Source organism: Saccostrea echinata, unplaced genomic scaffold (assembly GCF_033153115.1).
Source record: "Saccostrea echinata isolate AGI-Se365-2 ecotype Australia unplaced genomic scaffold, CSIRO_AGI_Sech_v1 ptg000003l, whole genome shotgun sequence".
NCBI lineage: Eukaryota > Metazoa > Mollusca > Bivalvia > Ostreida > Ostreidae > Saccostrea > Saccostrea echinata.
Genome location: NW_026889752.1, coordinates 14,910,001 through 14,934,458, shown reverse-complemented (window position 1 = coordinate 14,934,458; position 24,458 = coordinate 14,910,001). Strand labels below are relative to the sequence as shown.

The window sequence follows — 24,458 nt, the reverse complement described above, 5'->3', positions numbered from 1 at the left end:
ACTGAGAATTCCCTTTGTACACTAAAAAAAAACAAAGAGTTATTAGGCAAATTATTCTTTAATCAAATGTTGTTGTGTTTTTTTTCTAATTGGAGCTTTAAAAGTCTTTCATGATGTTATGAATGGTGGTAACATTGACCCCATGGAAGCATTCTGTTATTAGGCCTGTAAAAGTAGAGATACTTTATTATTCGAAGACACTCGCATTAATGTTTATGTTAAATGTCATAATGAAAAAAAGAAAACAACTTTATGTAATTTTTTTGCTTTTTACACTTACAACATCTACTTGTGTTAAAACATAATTTTACCTTGATTTTATGTTCTCTTTTCCTTGTCGAGGCAACAAGGTGAAAACACCAATGAAATGGAAGTCGTCAGCTTCTCTTTACTGAAAAATATAAATTGCAGGTGGTTGACATATTTCCTGCTAATCTTTTTAAACACAAGAATAGTCAGCTTCTCCTTAATTTTTAATTAAACAAGAATAAAATTGGTTGAATAGGTTTAATCAGCATTTTTGAGATTCTTAAAAATATCTTTCAAATTTGACCCATTAAAAAATATCAAAGAAAATATACCAAGTAGTTTATTCCACATTAGGCAAGAGGCCTTCTCATCAGCTCATCTTCCAAATTGTTACTGCTTTTTCTATATGTTTCTGTGGGGGGAAAGATAGAGTTTACCTATAATATTATCAATTGCTTCGTATACAATATTATTACAACTAGTGTATGCACTATGCATGTCATCACACCCTGCTTATTTAGCACATTTGTCTTGTACATGCCAAACTTCTGAAATGTGTTCAACTGGCAATTAATTAACTCAAAATTATTTGTATGAAATTTCAACGAATACAATTTCATTGTGAAAAAATTGCATAGAGGCTGAGCTCATGCACAGTTCAATATAATCATATTTGAACCACAATGTCTGTTAAATTAAAGTTTAAATAAGTTTGTACTTACACCCAACGTCATGAACTATGAATATTCCCAGCTTCATTCCCTGAATATGTGCACATCTTTGTCCCTTTTGTGGATATAAACATTCCAGGCTTTTTTTTCAATGGATGCATTGTTTCCTTACTGTCTGTTGTCTTCACTTTTTCATTACTTCAGCTTGGCATTCTATAACAGCACACTGCATTTTCTGTAGTTCGGTGTCTATTCAAAGTACAGTCTCTCAATCAAATCCAAATAAATTTCTCTCCGCTGACCTCTTGACCTCATCCAATTTGAAAAACGCGGATTATTGAAATGGGTCACTCTTTGTCATTAAATCACTTGATTTCCACACTGTGCATTCTTAAAGATAAGCGCACAGTAGACTAGATCACGTTTGGTAACTTGTACACGTTTTGATTCCATTTGGGGTTTATGCATTTTTCGTTTTTAGTAGACGAGTGCAGCTATAAATGTTGCACTTACATTACTGTAACAACATTGTGAAATTCAATTTACGGTAAAAAAAATCCTGAACTTGAAGTTTTTAATTATTTTGTTGTAATAAATATTAACAAGAATTCATACATTACGGTACTAGTTACCAAATGTCCATATATATTATGGCGCCAAATGTTTGTATTTATGCAGAAAACAATCCATTTGTCTGTTTGCATCGCTTCATCTACACACAAACGATATTATTTACATAGCTAAGATTTTGATCTTTTCACTCATTCAAAATAGGTCCAAAAAAGCAGCAATTTCCATGGTAACAAGTTATTGAGGGGTATATCATAGGTCTAATATATTTGAAAACTTTATAATGGGAGTTGTACTGACCCCCTAGTATCTCAATTGCACTATTCAGTATTCACCTGAGAAATGTCCTTTTAAATAAGATGTCTTAAAAAAAACATCTGATCATCAATGCTGTGAAAAAAACATATATTGTCTCATGTATTATATGTTAAGTCTTGACTTCGGGATATTCTAGGACTTAAAATTTTAGAGACCTCATCTCAAGATATCCCAGGACTTATTTGATTCAGTTGGTGTTAGTTCAGAAAATGTCAGGGTCCTGAGATTTCCTTATGTCAGGACTTGATCTTTTGTAAAAGTCCTGAAAAATCCTGGGAAAATCTTGTTCTGGTGAAGAGTTAACATGAAGTCCTGATATTTCCTGACAAAATCCTGTGCCTGATGTCAGGATATCTAAGGATTTGACAATTGTCAGGAGCAAAAATTTTGGAGAGCAAGACATGTCAGGATATCTCAGGAAAATCCCAGGATATCTTGACTTCTCCTGATCCTCCAGGATTTATTTCTGCAAGGGTAGTTTACATTGTGGTCCTGAAAACATTTATACAGACAGCTGTAAATGTTTCAGTCCCTAGTGTCGATATCCAAGAAATTTGCCTATGTTTTAAACTGAACACTCAGGACCATAAAAAAAAAGAATCCCCCCCCCCCCCCTTGTGTTCAGTCTGCAGGGTATAAAATATAATTTTACCAAATTATGTTGTCGCCCACGTGGCGCAGTGGTTAGAGCGTCTGCTCTAGAGTTGCGAAGTAAGGAGTTGCTCCTTACATCGCGGGTTCGAATCCCACCGTGGGACGTGGAGACCGGTCCTTCGGATGAGACCATATAAACCAAGGTCCCGTGTCACAGTAGGTGCTGGCACGAAAAAGACTCCTCACTGCTCAATGGCCGTAAGTGCCGAGTATAGGAAAAAATTTGCAGCTCTCCACCTGCAAATGGTGGCATCTCCATATGATGAAAAATTCTCGAGAGGGACGTTAAACAACATACAAACAAACAAACCAAATTATGTTTCATAAATAATGTTGTTTTCGAAATTTAATTAAAATGTGTAAAATTTTATGAATAATAAAATTTATGTCTTTTTTAGCACTTTCCCAAAGAATCAGTGATTTAGAGGATAAGATTAAAAGTCAGCTTAACAAGGTAAGCAATCTTGTTTTTTTTTTTAAATGGACAGTATTTGATTTTCAGGCATGTTTCTTTTCTGCTTAAAAGCACAATTTGACTATCAAAATTTGCTCAATCCACTTCAAAATTTGTATTCCGCTTTTTTAGTCTCTCAATATTTTCCCATTATACCGTTATTGTCCAATAAATCTGTTTCGGCTTCACTTTTTCCTGCTTTATTGATAAAATGTAACATGCAATTTCATTGATTCTAGGATTGTAGAAACATTAATTCAGCCAACTGTTGGAAGTTTTACTTGAACCATCGATTGTGGTAATGGATGCAAAATCCGTATAAAGTGAATAAAGTCTAGAGAATTAAAATTGATAAAGGTGTAGTTCAAAGTATTTATTCAGCCCATTATTGGAAGTTTTATTGGAAATATCGATTATTGTAATAGATGAAATTGATATTAAAGACTACAATAAAAAGTTGATAATAAGTTGTAATAAAATAGCTTGTAATACTTGTAAATAATTTGTAATTTTTTTTCCTCAAAAAAAAGAGATAATTTCAAAATAACAAATAAGTGCCAGGAAATGCTCAGAATGCAAGATTTTGCACCATTCACTCCAGAGCTTTTGGGGACCTAAGCAGCCCCCAGACCTCTGGCCTATAAAGGGTCATCTATAAATCTGCTTTTTTTTTCATTTGACTTCAGAATCTTGTCTGGATTGGGGGGGGGGGGGGGGGGAGTATTACACTGCACATTAAAATATAATTTAATACATCAATCTTTCATAATTACAAATTTGTAAGCCTCAGTCTATGGGCAGGGGAAAGGGCAAAAATTACCATAATGAGTAATCAAACAATTTTTAATTACCTTCAATAATTCTAAGATAAGTCTTTAAAAGTAGAAACTGTGAATCTATAAAAATTAACTGTCAAGTAAAAAAAAGTGTTTGAACAGTTTAAAATATTATAATTACATTGTAATTTATTAGAACGGAAATTTGTTTCAACATGCAAAAAAGTGTTTAACAATATTCTACATTTTGGAGATACTTTTTTTACTCCTACCTAAATTTTGGGAGGGAAGGAGGAAAAAAAATTATTGTTGAACCCTTTGAACTATCCCTACCCTTAACATTGTGGCTATGCTCTGGAACCCCTGAAGTGTAAGTAAGAAGAATTCAGTCATGCAATTTCATATGAGCATAAGTTAAAAAAAGTTATTCAACGGGGAGATTTTATCTTTATTAGGTCACCTGAGTCACTCAGGTGACATATTGCTATGTTTTTGTCCATCATCATGCGGGGGTGTGTTGTGCGTAAACTTTTTACATTTTCGACTTCTGATGAAGAACCACTGGGCCAATTTCAACCAAACTTGCCACTGTGACAAAGTATCCTTACACTGTAGGTAAAGGTTATTCAAGTTTGTTCAATGAACGGCCATGCCTTCTTCCAAGAGGGAGATAATTAAGAATTAGTAAAAATTAATGGTATCTTTTAAAAATCTTCTCAAGAACCACTGGACCAGGTAAGATGAAACTTATATGGAAACATCCTCGGGTAGTGTAGACTCAAGTTTTTTAAAATCATAACCCCCAGGGGTATGGTGGGACCACAATGGACAATCAAAGTTTTACATAGAAATACATATAAAAAATCTTTTATAATCTCCAGATTCACAGGGCCAAGAAAGATGAAACTTATGTGGAAACATTTTCAGGTAGTGTAGATTCAAGTTTGATAAAATCATGATCCCCAGGGGTGGGGTGGGGCCACAATGGATGATCAAGTTTTACATGGGAATACATGGGAAAAATCTTGAAAAAATTCTTTTCTCAAGAACAGCAAAGCCATGATTAGTTATATTTACATGGAAACATCCTTGGATAGTATAGATTCAAGTTTGTTCAAATCATGAGTCTGGGGATGCAGTGGGCCACAATGGATGATCAAAGATTTATAAAAGCTTCCTCTGTCAGTTTGTTTTATACTACATGGATCCTCTATGGAATGTTGTTTTATACTCAGGTGTCCGTTAAGGCCCTTGGGCCTCTTGTGTAAATTTTTAGACCCCGTTGTAAGTTCTTTCAACAGAGCTAAGAATTAAAATCGCTACCTGAACTAACTTTTCTGTTATATTAATACCTGCAATAACTTAATAAAGTTTGGGTATATTGTTGTTACCCTAGTCCGTCCGTCCGTCACACTTTCTTCTTCCTCAAACTCCTCTTTTATTGTAAGCAGAAACCAATTTATCTTTTGGAATATGATACAGGTAAACTTCGTTATCTCGACATCGGATATGTCGACAACCTGGGATATGTCGACGTCCTTCCGAGGTCCCGGCAGTATTTACTATATAAATGATTTGCAAAAACTCTGATATGTCGACCTCGGTAATGTCGACAACCCAGGTTATCTCGACGTATATGCACAGTCCAAAGAGCAAAATTTACCTGGTTTCTGTCGAGATCAGCAATTTTCTGCTCTACTGAACCTAACTATTTGTCATATAGGGTCGCTCGTCACGTATGGACGACTCCGGGTATCTCGACGTCGTCAAAATTGCACACTTTTCACACCCATGTTTTGACTGCATGCTGCTTAGTTAATTCTGTAGACTGTGTTTGTAGGTGTCCTCGGCGTCTTTCAGAAGTTAATTGTTTAATGTTCAGCTTGGGTAATATCAGTGCTAAATCTACACGATTCTGTGTAAATGTACAGACGGTTACCGGGTATTTATATCAAAATCTAACATAACTTTTAAATTTGAAAAAGGTAACTATATTACAATGAATAACAAACACATTGAATAATTCAAACTAAGGAATTAAAAGATGTTTTAATGATATTTTGTAGTGAAAATGTATTCAACAGGAAACAATCCAATTAACGACACGATTGACCGAATCAGCTGTAATTCATGCATCTGTTACATCACGACGTTAGTTTAGATACACAGAACTCTTAAAAAAATAATTTTAATGTACATTCTTCCTGAATGAAATAAGAAAAAAATAATCTGCATTTAATTTTTTTCCGTATATCGGATGTCGACTTTATACGGTTCGAAGTTTATAGAGCACATTTTGTATCCTGCTCTGACAAAAAGGCAGCTGTAGCTTTGTGCTGAAACTTTGTGATTCAGAAAGATTTCGATAAAGAACACATTTTATAAACAAGATTTTTAAAATAACTTCTTAGATTAAATAAATATAGAGGGAATTCTGAAATATGTTGAGCTACAGTCTATACTCAAGTCATATACATATAATAAGCTTGTCTGTTTTGCTATGCAGTGAAATCTTGGACATCAAGTCTCAACTCTGATACCTTGACACCTTGGATATCTCGACTTTTTCCGATGGTCCCGTCGATGTCGAGATAACGAAGTTTAACTGTAGTTGGTGTCCTGTAGATTTGCAATAAAGTTTTGGAATTTTAAATATTACCCTCAGGAGCAAAATGGGGGCCAAAATATGACATTTTAGCTCACCTGAGCCGAAGGTTCAAGTGAGGTTTTCTGATCAAAATTTGTCTGTTGTTGTTGTCATAAACTTTTTTACATTTTCATCATCTTCTCAAAGGTCAATTTCAACCAAACTTGCCACAAAGTATCCTTGGGTAAAGGGTTTCAAGTTTGATCAAATAAAGGGCAACGCCATCTTCCAAGGGGAGGTAATTATGAATTTGTAAAAAATCAATACTTACTTAGACCTACTTAGGCCTGTCGTTCCATAGGCCATCAACAACAGTCCTCCAACGAACTCGATTCTGGGCTGCTTTTTCTGCGTCTTGCCAGGTCATGTAAAATATTAATGGCATCATTTAAAAATCTTCTTCACAAGAACCACTGTGCTTGAAAATATGAAACTTATGCGGAATCATTGTGAGGTAGGATAGATTTAGATTTCTTCAAATCATGACCCCTGGGGATAGGGTGGGGCCACAATGGGCGATCAAAGTTTTACATAGGAATACATAGGGAAAATCTTTAAAAATCTTCTTCTCGAGAACATGCAGCTAAGCCGTGATTGGTCATATTTATATGGAAGCATCCTCAGGTAGTGTAGAATCAAGTTTGTTTAAATCTTGACCCCCCCAGGGGTAGGGTAAAGCCAAAATGGGTAAAATGGGCGATCATAACATACTATAGATTCAAATATGTTTAAATCATGCCCCCAGGATGTAGGGTGGAGCAGAAATGGGAGATCAAAGTTTTACATAGGAATGCATAGGAAAAATCCTTAAAAATCTTCTTCTCTAGAACAGCAAAGCTATGATTGGTCATAATAATATAAAAGCATCTTCAGGTAGAATTTGTTCAAATCATCCCCCCCCCCCCGACCCCCCCCCCCCCCCCAAGGAGAATAGAGGGGCCATAACAGGAGATCATAGTTATACAAAGGTATATAAAGGATATATCAGAAAATATTTTCATCTTAAGAACAGCAAAACCTTAATGTGTCATATTAATTAATTCAAAAGCATCCTTAGGAAGTTTAGATTCAAGTGTGTTCAAATCAGAACACCCCCACCCCCACCCCCCAAAAAAACACCACTTATATGTTTAAACTTTTCAATACTGAACTGATTTCTGCTGCTTTTTCCTAGCCAAAGCGCTCAGGTGTGTGATGTGGCCCCTGGGCCTCTTGTTTCTTCAAAAACCTGGTTCCCAGAACTCCTCTTGCATTTTACGCAGTAGCCTAAACATTTTTTGAAAGATGGTTGGTGGTGTCCTGTAGATGTGCAATAATATTTTTGAATTTTCATTTTCACCCTAGGGGTCAAATGGGGTTAGAAAATTATGGGGGTTTTTACTAAGATCTGGTTCCCAGGACTCTTCTTACACTTTACACATTAGCTTAATCATCTTTTGGAAGCTGATTGGTGGTGTACGTCCTTTAGATGTGCAATAAGTGACATTTAAGTGATAGGAGTTCCATGTGACATTTGTAACAAAAACTTCTGGCTGTGTCCTTTTTTAGCCGGGCTTTGCTGAAAGCAAAGTCCTGGCTGTAGGCATCGTGATCAACTGCCTTACTATAAATAGCACATGTTCAGAAAAGTAAACAAAAAGCCTAACAGCGTCAAAGCAGACGCTTCCGATAAATAAAATAGTCACGTTGAAAGACAATACTTAAACAAATATTTTTAACATCTCAATATACGGAAATGTTAATTGATCAATATTTTTGTTTGAGAATTAAATTGAAAGAGGAATTAGATATTTACTTTATTAGGGTAATCGTGATGTAACAATTTGTGCACATACGCTACTGAATGCATATTGTAAGCGAACTATTTTCAGTTAGCGCGGGCTTTTCGACAGGTTGCCTATATTGAATTGTTAAAGAATTTCATATCGTTTTCGTCGATGTTATGTGAGTGGTTATATTCTCTGTTTTGTCTTTCAGCAAATAAATAGATAAGTAAATTGGAGTTTGAAGAATTAATGTGCGTTATGCCTGAATTAACTCGCCTGACACACGGTGTATCTGGTGTACCTACAATGTAGTTGGCGATAAAAGTACTGTTTGTTTGAAACTTAAAGAATATCTCTAAAAATATGTGCATTACTTTAACTATTATAAATTACATAAATTATTAAACCAATATGAATTTAATTTTTTTAAAATTAAATTCTAATTCAAATCTATCTAAAGAAAAATCAGCAAACCACATGGTTCAACATTCTTTAAAAAAAAAGTTTGGCAATTGACAGACAAATATTTTTTTTTAAATAATTGTTTTCTTAAATGTTTAAATTAGTGACCTTAAATGTTTAAATTAGTGACATTAAATAAAACAAATGACTTGTATATTCCCCTCACTAGCCATATGTTATTGGTAGAATTAAAAAAAAATGTATGACATTTTTTGTTCGTTTACTAATATTATAGCATAATTAGTCTGACCCATATTTATGTACGTCAGTGATGCATGTATAAACAGTAAGCTCATTGACAATGTCGTGATATCTGTAATTGTTTTTAAGATCAGTATAGCATTAAGGTTTCTTGAATGTCAAGAAATTTAATGTAATAATGAATTTCAAAACATCGGTGGTCATTTATCAGATGTAATTTGGTACGATCCCGTGTTAATTCCTGCTGATATTTTCAGGGTTGATCTTGTGAAAACGGCTTAACAGGAGACAATTTATTAAATTTTTCCTCTCAAAATAATTTGAAAAGGATGATTTTATGATTATATTAACGGCATAAAATAACAGCGAACACCGACTACTTGCAGCAAACAAGTGCGCCGCCATTACGAATTCGTAGTACGAATTCGTAAAACAAAGAGACAGTAACGGAAACTCGTAATTTTCTCAAAAAAAATGTGTAGGAGGTCAGTCGGGTATAACCGGAAACAAATTTTTTTTTAGCCTGATGATGTATGTATGTGAATATTCACGAAGATTAGTATTACAGTTGTAATACTGTTAATGCTGAAATGTTTTCAACAACTACTCAAATAAAAAAGTGAAAATTTGAATGCGTTTAAAGAAAAGAGTTTGAAAATACGGTATTACTTCGATAACTCTGAATGCAATTAAAATAACTTTCTCCTTTCTAATAAATAATTTCGAACAAAAATCCTTATAATGTTTAAGATCTTGTGAAAAGGTGATTTAAATGAAGTTCAAAACTAATTGTTTTCTTTCATAATTTGAAATAAACAATGCGATTCCATTTGGTTAATATTTTAATTTAAAAGTTTTAATTTAGATGAATGAGATAAAGATTTATATTCTGTGAAGCATGGAATATAAATAAATAAAAATGTAAACTTTAACATAGAAATTTCATGTGAATATGTTTATGTATTTATACCCATTGAACAATCAAGTTAGCATCGAAAATTTTTATGCTTACAAATTCGGATCAAATTTTTAGTGAAAAGTCAATGGTATGTTTTGAATGTGAAAATTTTGTTCGAGACTTCTCACCTTGGATTCATCTCGTATGTGCTCCCAAAACGCTTTACAGTATATTGAGCGTGCGCGCGCATTCCAAAAAATTGGTCTAAAAACACATGCAAGCTCTCAAGGGTGCTGGGAAACAAAAAACGTTTATGTTAATATATAATTTAAAAAATACAACATATAAAAATTTCATTATTTTTTATCTAAGTACAACACATTATAATTTTTCAGAAAAAGTCGGTTAGTCTTTGCTTCAAAACTTTCTGTTCAGAATGAAGATCCATCTATGTACGAGCCATAAAGACCTGAATATATCATGAATTTCTCAGGCAATGACCATTTTGGCCGAATCTGGAACTAGAACTAGACTCATATTCATGTCATAAAAATTAGATAATTATAATTTTCGTGCAGCTGGTTTCCTGGAGGACCAAAAATAAAGAATATTTCTTTTTGATTAATACAGGCATGTAGTATCGTTTTTAAAGGAGAAAAAAGGAAAATTGTCCAAACCCGAGAATCCTATTCCATTGGAGAAGGAGTAGGGGTGGGCTACAACTTATGTTCACATTTCGAATTTCATTAATACATTATCAAATTACTGTAATTTTAATATGCTACAATAAAATGATGGGTACAATCTAATTAAAATTAGACAATCCATTTTGCTTCTAGTAAATCTGTTCGTCGCTCGTGATAAATACCTGGTATATATTACGAAGAGTGAGTTGAAAGTTCTAATTTAAATTTGATTGCGAAGAGTCAATCAACCTTTCAATTTTCATTGTCCATTGTAAAAGTTTATGTTTGAAAAATGGTGACACCCCTAGCTCCTCCGATACTATGTGTCTGTATGAATCAGCAAAACCACTCAAAGTGCACTGTCACCATGCATAACAATTGTGAGCTTAATGTTTAGAAAGGTATAAATGTATTTTCATTCAAAATATCACCAAATCCTATCCTGGGGTCTTAACGTTGGGTTCTGGACCGTTAATTTTAATTATTGGTAGATGGGTTATTGTTAATCATAATCATACAATCTCTACCTGTTAAATATCAATGGTCAGAAAGAAAGATTTTCAAATATGTACTAATTTAGGATTAGACAATATAATCTAGCATATTAAAGCCCGGCTTTCAGTACTTTCAGTACTTTGATTTATTAGATGTAGATCGAAGACATGATTGTGAGTAAACTTGTTTTTGACGTATCTGGAATATTGTTCTAGCAGCAATATGAATTACACAGTATAAAATCCTTTAAAAAAATAGTCAATTTAAAAAAAAATTCTTATATTATTCCATTTTAATTTTTGGCTTAAGTACGAGGGGTGATCAAAAAAGTCGCAAACTATCTCTATATCAACAAAACCACGATTCAGAAAGGATGAAATTTGGCACACATATGGAAATTCCTTTGCAGTAGCATTTAATAATTTGTACAACATTAATGAAGACAAAAGACTTGCCAGAAATTTAATCAATAATTGGATTGGTTGTTAAATTTAAGTGAAGAAAGGGAGATGGTTAAAAATGACGTTTGTTCTGTTGCCCAGTGAAAGCAAGCGGGGATAGAGATGAGTCTCTAGTTGAGCAATTTGTTAAGAAAGATTGCCAAGTTACAGTTAGAAAAATAGTTGAATATTAGGGATGGGACGATATACCGATACACCGATACATACCGATATTTTCTGCTAAGATACGGTTTACGATACATGCATAAAAATATCGGTACAAAACGATACACGAACGACCTATCAAAAAATTGAAAATGAAAGTAGTTGTCCTTGAAAAATGGCGGCTTGTACGAAGTGAAGAGATGATATTGATGTTGACAACACACTTTAGAACTAATAAGTCGTAGAGTAAAACATTTTCACTTTTAAGCATCCTCGGAAGACGGGACAAGAAAAGTTCCGTATGTAAAGCCGCTAAAGCGTGTGATACCCAAAAGTATTGTTTCCACAACAATTGATATCATTAATTGTTAGTCCATCTGGCACTAACAGCTCATAACAAAGCAAATTGTGGATTAATTTTTCTTTTGTAAACTCAACTTGGTTACAGACATTCAGCAATTAATATTATAGTAATGTAAATGTGATTATTTTTAAATGAATTTTTAGTCAGTGTTCTTGATTAACTACACAACTATTTATAAACAACTTGTTTATAGACATCTGGCAATACTTACAAGCAATATTGTTTTTGTAAATATTAAGTCAATGAAATTCATGAACTTCAAGTATTAATTTCAAATCACATATGATTTGATGTAGAATAATTTGTTGATTTATTGTCAACATGGTCAAGAAAAAAATGAAAACAAATACTAAGTTTTTTAAATAGTTTTATAATTTATCATAATATCGAGATACGTATCATATCGTGTTATATGTATCAAGATATGTATCGTATCGCAAGATCTGTGTATCGTCCCACCCCTATTGAATATCTTAACAATAATATAATTATTGAATCCCTTAAGTATCGTTTACTTTAGACTTTAAACATATGAGATATGATAAAAAGAAGGCGCCAATACTTTATCCACATTGGATAAATGACGCTCCCAAGACAGAAGTCTGGGGTTGTAATGGTCACCATGCTCTTTCTGGGGAAGGATATCCTTTTCTTGCATAATCACCAGTGTAAGATTGACTTGTCCGGTGTGAGACAGCAGTGTGAGATTTTTCTGTCTTACACTGTGTATTACTACACCGCGAACGATAACGTAAACATTCCATCTTTATATAAAGAAATTGTAACAATGTTAAAAAATATTACATATACTTAAAATGTTGTCATTTAACTTATTAAGATAAACTTATTTTCATTCAAAATATTGTCGTATTTTCACTTTTTAAATGGCACTATTTTTAGATTGCAGAAGGATTCTTCTTGAATGAATGTGTACGCTATCGGATAGATAAGTTTTTTTATTCCCAGTTTTATCTATCTATTTAATTTACATGGACTGAAATTCATTTTATCAGTTTACACTGTGTAAACCATTTTCAGGTACGCTCTCTCCGATGGTGTATTTAGATTTTTAATTAGATGGAAAATTAAAAGAATATATTTTTAGCCCTATCATGGCGACGTCATTGACAGGCTGTTATTTTGGATAAAATAATGCGAGAAAAATAATCATTCATTATATACTCGTGTGGGAATAGTGAAATTCCACCTCGGGGCCAAGATTCACGGTCTAGGACTCGGCAAAGCCTCGTCCTAGACCGTGAATCTTGTCCCCTTGGTGGAATTTCACTATCCCACACTCGTAGTAATGAATGATTCTATTAATCCACCCATCTAGCTGCAGATCTGTAGCTCGCTGGTCTGAAAAAAATTGGGGTGGACGACCAGAGAGCTACAGTCCACCCATTGAAAAAAGTGTATATTGCGCACAAAAAAGTGCACTGTTTCTCGATTTATTTCTCCTTATATATCAAAATATTAATAACCCTGTGTTCCTAACATATTCTTTTACTACTTCCACAACAAAACTGTATGTAGAAGTTGATGTACGAAGTGCATTAGACCGAATTGTCCTGCCACCCAAGATGGCAGTACAGGTAGAAGAAATTTTCGATTGTCTCAATTTCAGGCCAAGGAGAGCTATTAACAACGGTTTGGGGAAACGTTTTATTGTGGAAGTATTGAAAAAATATGTTAGGAACACACAGTTTGTAATATTTTGAGATGGCAGTTTAAATATATGGAGAAATAAATCAAGAAACAGTGCACTTTTTTGTGGACAATAAATAAACACTTTTTTAATGGGTGGCACTGTAGCTCTCTGGTCGTCCATCCCAATTTTTTTCAGACCAGCAAGCTACAGATCTGCAGCTACCACCATCCTATTGCCAAGATTTGGTTATTTTTGACAAATGGGCTGTTCTGGTTATAAAAAATAACTTGCATGGTAGGAAACATAAGACTCGGAAACATCTTTCAGTTTCTGTGAACAGAACGCTACGGAGCATGTCACGTGACCGCCTGGATCATGTGATTCGCGCATGGGCAGAACAGTGGTAGATGTGCATTAAAACTGGAAAGGACTACTTAAAAAAATAATGAACACTGAGAACTAATTTTTTTTCTTTTATGAAAGTAACTCAGTTAGTTTGCGAACTTTTTGATCACCCCTCGTAGATGTCAGAAAGAAAAGAAGAGAGAGAAAAAACACCAGGTTTATAGCCTTCTGCAAAACTTAAAACTTATTATTTCAAGTGCTCTGAAAGAAACCCCAATTAAATCACAAGTCTATTATGACGCTCAAAGAATTTCTCTTGCCCTGTGCATTAATTTAATAATCCATTCAAAATCATATTGCTAACCGTATATACATCGGTAAATTCATGAGAATTTTGGAGAGTTGTAAATAAAATGAACAATAAATTATGAGCAATTTCGTAATGGTCTTGATCAGGTTGATTGAGTTAGTTTAAAATATGATTTTCCATTTCTAAAAACATAAATGTATTTGAAATGCTTTTTTCTCCATTAGACAGTTAGAAAAGGTACAAAGTTGAAGACTTTCTATTTAATGTACTACCATCTATATACGTACATAACTTTAGAAAAGAAATTTTTTTAAAAATGGTGTCATGTAAAGAAGTTGATTACGTTTTTCAAGGTATTGTTTGTGATCGAAATTCAAACTTAAGAGTCCTTAGAAAAAAATATTGATAATCATTAAGATTGCTTGTGCTAACGTTGAATGTTTACAATACTTTCACTGACTGGGCATGTTTGAGTTAGCTTGCAATATTCAGTTACTAAAGTAGCCCTGTGTAAAGAAGATACGGGAATATACAGGGTTAGTTTATATTTGAACATTTTCAATGATGATGCTGAACAATTCTGTCATATCATATGAGCTTCAATAGTTATAAAATATGGCAAAATAAAACAACAGTAGATCAAAATTTGCTCAGCCCATGAACTCATGCCAAAGAGAAGAGGAATAAAATTTCCCGCGTTAAAAAAGGAGGTCTCGGCATAAAATTGCCTATTCATTTTTAGCTCACCTCAACGAAGTTGGGGGAGCTTATGTAATGGCATGGGCGTCCGAGGTTAAAGTTTTTGGAGCAATTTTCTTTTCAAGTACTTCTATGCCCTATCTCAATCAGAGATGCATAGAGGATGCTTCTAGTGTGTTTCATTGTACCAGTCAAGATTTCAGATGCTGCAATTTCAGCTAAAGAATGACCAGGTTAATGTTTTTGGAGCAGGTTAAGGTTTTCGGTGCAGGTTCAAGTTTTTGGAGCAGGTCTCATTTCCAAGTAACTATAGACCCTATATTGACCAAACTTGCATGGATGATACGTCTAAGGATGCACACTACTGAACTTGCTTCGGATGCTGGATCTGACCTGCATTTTCCGGATGAGTGACCAGGTTGAAGTTTTTGGAGCAGATCTCATTACCAAGTAACCATGAGGCCTATCTGAACCGAACTCGCATGGATGATGCATCAAGGGACGAACACTCTCAAACTTGCTTCAGATGCTGGATTTGACTTGCATTTTCTGGATGAGTGACTAGTTTTAAGTTTTTAGGTAAGTCCATTCCCAGGCAGCAAGCCATATCAGACCAAAATTGCATAAATGTTGCATCTAGGGATGCACACTACTAGATTATTAGTTTAGTGTGGGACTTTGCCTTACTTAAAGACAACATTCGTTGAGGTGAGCTCTGTAATCTCTGATTACCTATGTTTTTTATTGTGTTAATTAAATTTTAATATTTTTCTATACTTAATTACTTCTTTTAAAGCTAAGAAATAAAAACATTAAACCAAAATATCAAAGTTTTTATTTTTTTCCTTTGCCTTCACATTTGATACCAGTATGTGCATACACACATGCTTGGAGAAGGTTTTTTTGAAAAGTGATTTACTTATCTGGATGATTCATTTATCTGGACGTTTTCATTGGGGACGAAGCCATCCGGATAAATGAGGCGCCACTGTACATGTATGTTGTGAGAAGAATAAATAATGATGATAAGTCAGAAGTGGAGTTAATATTCACAAATTTAGTAGTTTTCAACAATTAAGACACACAGAGATATGCCCTTGCAGAATCATCCTGAGATGTCCTTAGAAATCCTGAGATAATCACAAGATTTATTCCTAGGATATCTTGAAAAAAATCACAGGATTATTCCTTAGATATCCTGGGATGTTATTGGAACAGGAATTCCTGGGATTTCCCTGGACAGTCCCAATAAAAGGGTTCTAGGGAAATGGGAAATACCAGGAATCAAAAGATTTCCCAGGATATCCCAAGACTTAAAAATATCTCCAAGAAACCAGGAATTTCTAGGATATCCTAGTACATCCATTTTTTTATTAAAAAAAAAAAAAAAACAAAGCTTTCTGTGAATATTTACACATTAAAATTTTATGAAAATTAGAAAAAAAATAGTGGGGTGTAAAAAAAATGTCTTTTATTTAGTATGTCATATTTTAAAATTTTCCAAGTTCTATTTTATGGCAATGTATGTCACATATTCAAATATGCCTTGTGTTTCTTCCAAGGTTGCCAGAGATTTAGGAATAGAAGCAAACAAAGTACTTAAGCTGGAGAGCAGTGCTCAATTAGGATACTTTTTCAGAGTAACTAGAAAGGTAAGCAAACATCCCAAAATATCACTTTTCTGCAGCAGGCCAAATTATACATAGTTTTTCAGTGATAAATTGTTTTATCAGTTGTAAACTATAATTAACTAGGGAGTAAAGAATGGATAAAGAACAAAATCCATGTTATCCATGTGAAATCTTGATTATTAAAGTAGAATGAATAGAAATTATATTATTAGAATGGGTTAGTCCACTGTTGATAACATCCCAACATGCCAAAATTTCCCCACCAAAAGGTCAGCTTGCTAAAATTGAATAAGAGATGAAACCAATATCTGACAGGTTTTTTTGCAGAAAATCTGCAGAGCTTTTTTCTACTTTGGCCATGTTTTTCATACAAAGCACAACCTCTGATCGGAAAAGTAACTGCAGTCCATAAAATCTTATCAATATAAAGAGGAAAATTTCTAATAGATTTTTTTTTAAATCAGAGGCTGCACTGTTGCTGAAAATCAACTATAAACTAAAGCAAGGAGCAATTCACAATTATTTGACCCCCTGCTTTTCTAAAGTGTCAGTCATCTGTAACACTTGGGGCACCCATCTCCTAGGCCAGGTAAAATTAAAAAATTTAACTTTAGATTCTCATCCCCACTTGCCCCTCTCAAAGTGCCCTGCCATATTTTTTATTTTGGTTTTAGGGTATCAAAAGTATATATTTACGTATTTTTACTCAGCAAGAATCATGGTCAAAATTTAAAAGTTACCTCCTGTCTGTATTAAAAGTCAAGTGGGGTTATTTATAGCACAAAAGCCATGTGAAGAATGGAGAAAAAAATTGGCAATAAAATATGTAGGGAAAAGATAATTTCCCAGTATAGAGAAGGCAGAAAAGCAAAAATAACATAAATGATCTAGATACCATCACTGGCATGAGCAAGTTTTTAAAGAGATTTTAAATGAAATCTGTTCAAATTATAACAATTGCCATGCAGTTGTATGTGATTTTGTATTTAAAAAAAAAAAAAAGAATTTCGGCAGACTTCAGAGTATACTAGTTCTAAGAAAATGGTAAATCTTAAACCTGTTCAGCTTAGGCTTTTCAGTAAAATATTTTACAGTTTTATACATCATGTTTTGCAAAAATGACATATCTTGATGTCGAACATGTCAAATCTCAAGAACGAAAGTATGAGGACAGTGGAAATTTGTGGTATTTCACAAAAAACAAAAGGAGTTATGGTATATGGAGAAAGACTGATGAGAAGTCATGACTACCACATACAGCATATGCAATTTATTTGTGGCGTGTGCCACATCTGTGTATCTGAAAATTCATTAATAAAAACTATAAATATTTAATTTTTTGTAACAAGAATCTTCGATAGATATTTAAAAGAATAAACAATAAAATCTGTTCATATTGGCATGAACAATGTGAAAATTTTGTGTAAGAAGAGTGTTATGTAGATATTTTCAATAATAAAAAATAATTTTTTTAGCAAATTAGGATGAAAATCTAAATTTTATGATGTGACCTTAGCCACAACTCCTCCTTTACCACTGATTGAATAAAATTAAATGACACTTTCATAGAATCTTTATTATTTAGTGCCATATTGCATGTGCACCTCTTATTTTACATTTTGATCAGACACTTATTTTAGGTTTTCAAAAGCAAACATGGACACTTAATTTTTATCAATAATATTTGGAGTACCATACATGTTAACCTACTAAGATAAAAAAGAGGAAGATACAGACCTTAAAAGAGGTAGCATTGCGTTCCTTGTTTAAAGCATTGATTTTAAAAGATATATTTGTAAGTGTGGCCTTAAATGACCACTGCAATAATTAAATTCAAATATCAACTGCAATGAAGTAGACAAAAAAAAAACTTTAAGTTTGACGTGAAATATACAAATATATGATTATAAATATATGTTTCATGCTCATCACTCTTGCTTTGATTGGCTGCTTACATGTAATTTAGCCTTTTGAAGAGTGATCTTTCTTGATATATCCTGGAAGCAAAAATTCAGAATGTTCATTCAGTTGTCAGAAACAGCTAATGATGACATTGTTTTATTTAGAACTAAAATTAGTTCTATCTTTCATCAGGGGTTTTCCTGGCTTGATTTTGGGTCCGGTTAGCGAACCCATTTCCAATCCAAAAATCAGCCATGTTTTCCCAATTTTAAAATCTTTTTTAGCTCTTGTGAGCCAAAGGCTGAAAGAGCTAATGCTATGGCCATTTGTGCGGTGTGCATAAACTTTTTAGCTCACCTGAGCCGAAGGCTCAAGTGAGCTTTTCTGATCAAAATTTTTGTCCGTTGTCTGTCGGCGTCGTTGTTGTCGTGAACTTTTCACATTTTCATCTTCTCCAGAACTACTGGGCCAATTTCAATCAAACTTGGCACAAAGTATCCTTGGGTGAAGGGAATTCAAGTTTGTTCAAATGAAGGGCCACATCCTCCTCCAAGGGGAGATAATTACGAAATAGCAAAAAATTAATGGCATTATTGAAAAATCTTCTTCTCAAGAACCAATGGGCCAGGAAAGATGAAACTCATGTGGAATTATTGTCAGGTAGTGTAGATTCAAATTTGTTCAAATCATGACCCCCGGGGGTAGGGTGGGGCCACAATGGACGATCGAAGTTTTACATAGGTGTATATAGGAAAAATCTTCAAAAATCTTCTTCTCAAGAACAGCAAAGCAGTGATTGGTAATATTTATGTGGAAGCATCCTCAGGTGGTGTGGGTTCAACTTTGTTCAGATCATGACCCCCGGGGGTAGGGTGGGGCCACAATATACGATCGAAGTTTTACATAGGTGTATATAGGAAAAATCTTCAAAAATCTTCTTCTCAAGAACAGCAAAGCAATGATTGGTTATATTTATGTGGAAGCATCCTCAGGTGGTGTGGGTTCAACTTTGTTCAGATCATGACCCCCAGGGGTAGGGTGGGGCCACAATGGACAATGATAGTTTAACATAGGACTATATAGGAAAAATCTTCAAAAATCTTCTTCTCAAGAACAGCAAAGTCATGATTGGTCATATTTATGTGGAAGCATCCTCAGGTGGTGTGGGTTCAAGTTTGTTCAAATCATGACCCCGGGTGGTAGGGTGGGGCCACAATGGACGATCAAAGTTTTACATAGGAATATTTAGGAAAAATCTTCAAAAATCTTCTTCTCCAGAACAGCAAAGCTATGATTGGTCATATTTATATGGAAGCATCCTCAGGTGGTGTAGATTCAAGTTTGTTCAAATCATGACCCCCGGGTAGGGTGGGGCCAAAATGGACGATCAAAGTGTAACATAGGTGTACATAGGAAAAATCTTCAAAAATCTTCTTCTCAAGAACAGCAAATTATGATTGGTCATATTTATGTGGAAGCATCCTCTGGTGGTGTAGATTCAAGTTTGTTCAAATCATGACCCACAGGGAGAGTGTGGGGCCACAATGAACGATCAAAGTTTTACGTAGGTGTACATAGGAAATATCTTCAAAAATCTTCTTCTCAAGAACAGCAAAGCTATGATTGGTTATATTTATGTGGAAGCATCCTCAGGTGGTGTAGATTCAAGTTTGTTCAAATCATGACCCCCAGGGTAGGGTGGGGCCACATTGAACGATCAAAGTTTTACATAGGAATATATAGGAAAAATCTTTAAAAATCTTCTCAAGAACAGCAAAGCCACGGTTTGTCATATTTATACGGAAGCATCCTCAGATAGTGTAGATTCAAGTTTGTTCAAATCATGACCTCCAGGGGTCGGGTGGGGCCACAATGAAAGTTCAAACTTGTAGAGAAAAAAGTCACAGTTAGTCAAAAAATTATGTAAGCATCCTTAGTGTAGATTCAAGTTTGTTCAAATCATGCCCCCCCTCTCACTTTTAGGGGTAGGTAAGGACCACTTATGCATTTAAACTTTTCAATACTAAACTGATTTTTCCTTTTTTCCTAGCCACAGTGCTCAGGTGAGCGATGTGGCCCCTGGGCCTCTTGTTAGAATATGGCCCTAACTCAAGAACCCCTTGGCCAATTATTGTCAAATTTGTCACAGGGTATCCTTGGCCAAAGGGCTCCCTATTATACTAAAACTAGGGTTGTGACCCTTAAACAAGGGGAGATAATTAGGAAAATAGAAACAAAAGTACTGGTTGCTAAAACATATTCTCCTCAAGAACCACTGGGCAGATTATCACCAAACTTACACAAAAGGATGAGGTTATGTTGTAGATTAAAATTTGCATGGGGATTTACCCTGGGGCAAAGGGCGTGTTCTCAAGGTCACTTTGAAGTTGACCAAAAATTACATTTTTAGGTCACTTGAGTCACTCAGGTGACCTATTGCTATCTGTTTTCGCCCGTCGTCCTCCGTCGTGCGTTAACTTTTGAACATTTTTAACTTCTTCTCCAGAACCGCTCAACCAATTTCAACCAAATTTGGTATATAGCTTCTATGGGTGATGGGGAACAAAAATTTTGAATTTCATGGTCCCTGCCCTCCTGGGGCCTGAGGGGTGGGGCTAAAACCATCAAAATTAATGCAATCTTTAAAAATCTTCTTTACTCCTGGACATCAAGCAGTCAAACTGTTGGCATTATTGTAATAAGCATTGAGCCCTCTACCAAAATTGTGAAATTCATGGCCCCAGGGTCAGGGGTTCTGGTGTAAGGGTGGGGCTCTAGTGATTATATAGTGAAAATGCATTAATTCTTTGAAAATGTTCTTCTCTGCTCCTGGGTATTAAATAAAGTAACTAAGTACATAGTTATTATGAACAAGAGTGCTTCTACCAAAATTGTGAAATTCATGGCCCCAGGGTCAGCTGTTCAGGTGTTAGCGCGGGGCTCTATTGATTATATAGTGAAAATGCATTAATTCTTTGAAAATCTTCTTCTCTGCTCCTGGGTATTAAATAAAGTAACTAAGTACATAGTTATGATGAGCAAGAGTGCCTCTTCCAAAATTGTGAAATTCATAGCCCCAGGGTCAGGGGTTCAGGTGTTAGGGCGGGGCTCTAGTGATTATATAGTGAAAATGCATTAATTCTTTGAAAATCTTCTCCTCTGCTCCTGTGTATTAAATAAAGTAACTAAGTACATAGTTATGAGGAGGAGGTGGGCCTCTTTCAGAATTGTGAAAGCCATGGCCCCTGGGTCAGGGGTTTTGGTGTTAGGGTGGGGCTCTATTGATTATGTAGTGAAAATGCATTAATTCTTTGAAAATCTTCTTCTCTGCTCCTGGGTATTATTTATACAAACTAAGTGCATTGTTATGATGCATAAGGATGCCTCTTTCAAAATTGGGAATTTCATGGCCCCAGGGTCAGGGATTCTGGTGTTAGGGCTGGGCTCTATTGATTATATAGTGAAAATGCATTGATTCTTTGAAAATCTTCTTCTCTGCTACTGGAGATTATCTAAACAAAGTGCATGGTTATGATGCATAAGGATGCCTTTTCAAAATTTGTGAATTTCATGGCCCCAGGGTCAGGGGTTCTGGTGTTAGGGCGGGGCTCTATTGATTATGTAATGAAAATGCATTAATTCTTTGAAAATCTTCTTCTCTGCTCCTGGGTATTAAATAAAGTAACTAAGTACATAGTTATGATGAGCAAGAGTACCTCTTCCAAAATTGTGCATTTCATGGCCCCAGGGTCAGGGGTTTTGGTGTTAGGGCAGGGCTCTATTGACTATATAGTGAAAATGCATTAATTCTTTGAAAAACTTCTCCTCTGCTCCTGGATATTAAATAAACTAACTGAAAACATTGATATGATCCATGGTATGATGAGCATGGCTGCCTTTTCAGAAATTGTGAATTTCGTGGCCCCTGGGTCAGGGGTTCAGGTGTTAGGGCGGGGCTCTATTGATTATTTGCATTAATTCTTTGAAAATCTTCTCTACTCCTGAGTATTAAATAAACTAACTTAGTGCATAGTTATGATGAGCATTGTTGCCTCTTTCAAAATTGTGAATTTTATGGCCCCAGGATCAGGGGTGTTGGTGTCAGGGTCTGGCTCAATTGATATATATAGTGAAAATACATTATTTCTTTGAAAATCTTCTCTGCTCCTGGATATTAAATAAACTAAGTACATAGTTATGATGAGCATGGCTGCCTCCTCAGAAATTGTGAATTTCATGGCCCCTGGGTGAAGGGTTCTGGTGTTAGGGCGGGGCTCTATTGATTATATAGTGAAAATGCATAAATTCTTTCAAAATCTTCTTCTCTGCTCCAGGGTAATATTCAAATGAAGAAAGTGCATGGTTATGATAAGGAAGAATGCCTCTTCCAAAATTGTGAAATTCATGGCCTCAGGGTCAGGGTTTCTAGTGAAGGGGGGGGGGGGGAGAGAGAGCTCTATTGATTTTATAATGAAAATGCATAATTTCTTTCAAAATATTTTTTCTGCTACTGGTATCAAAGCAAAGAAACAAGTGTATAGTTATGATGGCTCCTGGGTAAGATGTTCTGGTGTAAGGGGGGGGGGGGGGCTTTGTTTATTTAATAATATAGTGAGCATGCATTTCTTTGAAAATCTTCTATGCTTCTGGGCATATTCGAGGCAAACAGAGTAAATGTTGTAATATGCAAGGGTATTTTTACCAGAATTTTGAACACCTGGATTATTTAGTCAAGTGTTCTGGTCCTGGCCAGGGCTCTGTGAACTTGTATTCTGCTGAGCAAAGTTATTCCCCTTTACCATTCCCCTTTTAGAAATTATCACTGTAAATAATGTATTTGAAAGGTTAATAGAATAAGAGAATTATGCAAGAATATTTATTGTATAATACAAAAAGTACTTTCGTAGTTTTAATGATCAGGTAGACTTGGAAATAATAGATGAATAAAAGTGAGGCAAAAATAACTTATCTTTTTTAATGTTCTTCAAAGGCCAAGAGAGGCCAATGTGAGAAGTAGTAATCTGGGATTAAACTTTTGTTAATTGTCTGCATGGTAATAGTGATAAATGGGGAACAGATAGATTCTGTACCAATTATTTTGTTGATGCTTATCATACTATTTTTCTTGCCTTTGGGCAACAAAGCTTCATTTATCAGTTTATGGATCCTCTAAATTGTTGTATTGTACTTGGGTGACCATTAAGGCCCTTGGGCCTTTTGTATTAAAATAATGATATTTTGCTTATTATAAGGACTAGGATCATTAAATCTTGTCAGTTGATGCATCTAAGGACCTTATATCGTTGATTCAAAAGTAGGTCACCATATTAGGTCATGGTGACCTACTTTTTAAATTTTGCAGCCATTCTTTTTCAAAATGATTGAAGAATTTAAGGCCTATGATCATCAAACTTTGTCAGTTGATGTATCTTGGGTCCTTGAAATACGTCAACTAAAAAGTAGGTCACCTTGACCTACTTTCTGAATTTTATGGCTAATCATTTTCAAAACAATTAAGGTCATTAATTCAAATACAGAGAGGTTTAGAATCATTAAATCTTGTAAGATGATGCATCTTGGGGCCATAAAACATATTTATATAAAAAAAAGTAGGTCACAGTGACCTACTTGTTGAACTTTGCAGGCAGTCGATTTCAAAGCATTTTAGAGGCATAATTTGGACATTTTAAGGCCTGTGATCATAAAACTTTGTAAGTTGATGCATCTTGGGTCCTCAAAAAAGGTCAACTAAAAAGTAGGTCACCATGACCTACTTTTCAATTTATATGACTATAATTAAATATTTAAGGTACTAATTGGCTTAGAATCATCAAACTTTGTCAGTTGATGCATCTTGGGTCTTTGGAGTAGGTCGACTAAAAAGTAGGTCACCTTGACCTACTTTTGAAAAATTATGGCTTTAATTAAATATTTCGGGTACTAATTGGCTTAGTTAGAATCATCAAAATTTGTCAGTTGATGCATTTTGGGTCCTTGGAGTACAACAACTGAAAAGTAGGTCGCCGTGACCTACTTTTCAATTTGCATGACTATAATTAAATATTTTAGGTATTAATTGGCTTAGAATCATCAAACTTTGTCAG

The 24,458-nt window shown here is 34.6% G+C and overlaps 1 protein-coding gene across 1 annotated transcript in view; it reads left to right on the top strand.

Annotated features, from left to right (window-relative positions):
* The window catches only part of LOC133178607 (DNA mismatch repair protein Msh2-like), a 337,373-nt gene that overhangs the window by 146,550 nt on the left and 166,365 nt on the right, over positions 1-24,458 (top strand). The window contains exons 5-6 of the mRNA XM_061313340.1: positions 2,861-2,916; positions 16,384-16,473. Of these exons, the coding sequence (XP_061169324.1) occupies positions 2,861-2,916; positions 16,384-16,473 (146 nt within the window). The remainder of the gene's footprint in view (positions 1-2,860; positions 2,917-16,383; positions 16,474-24,458) is intronic.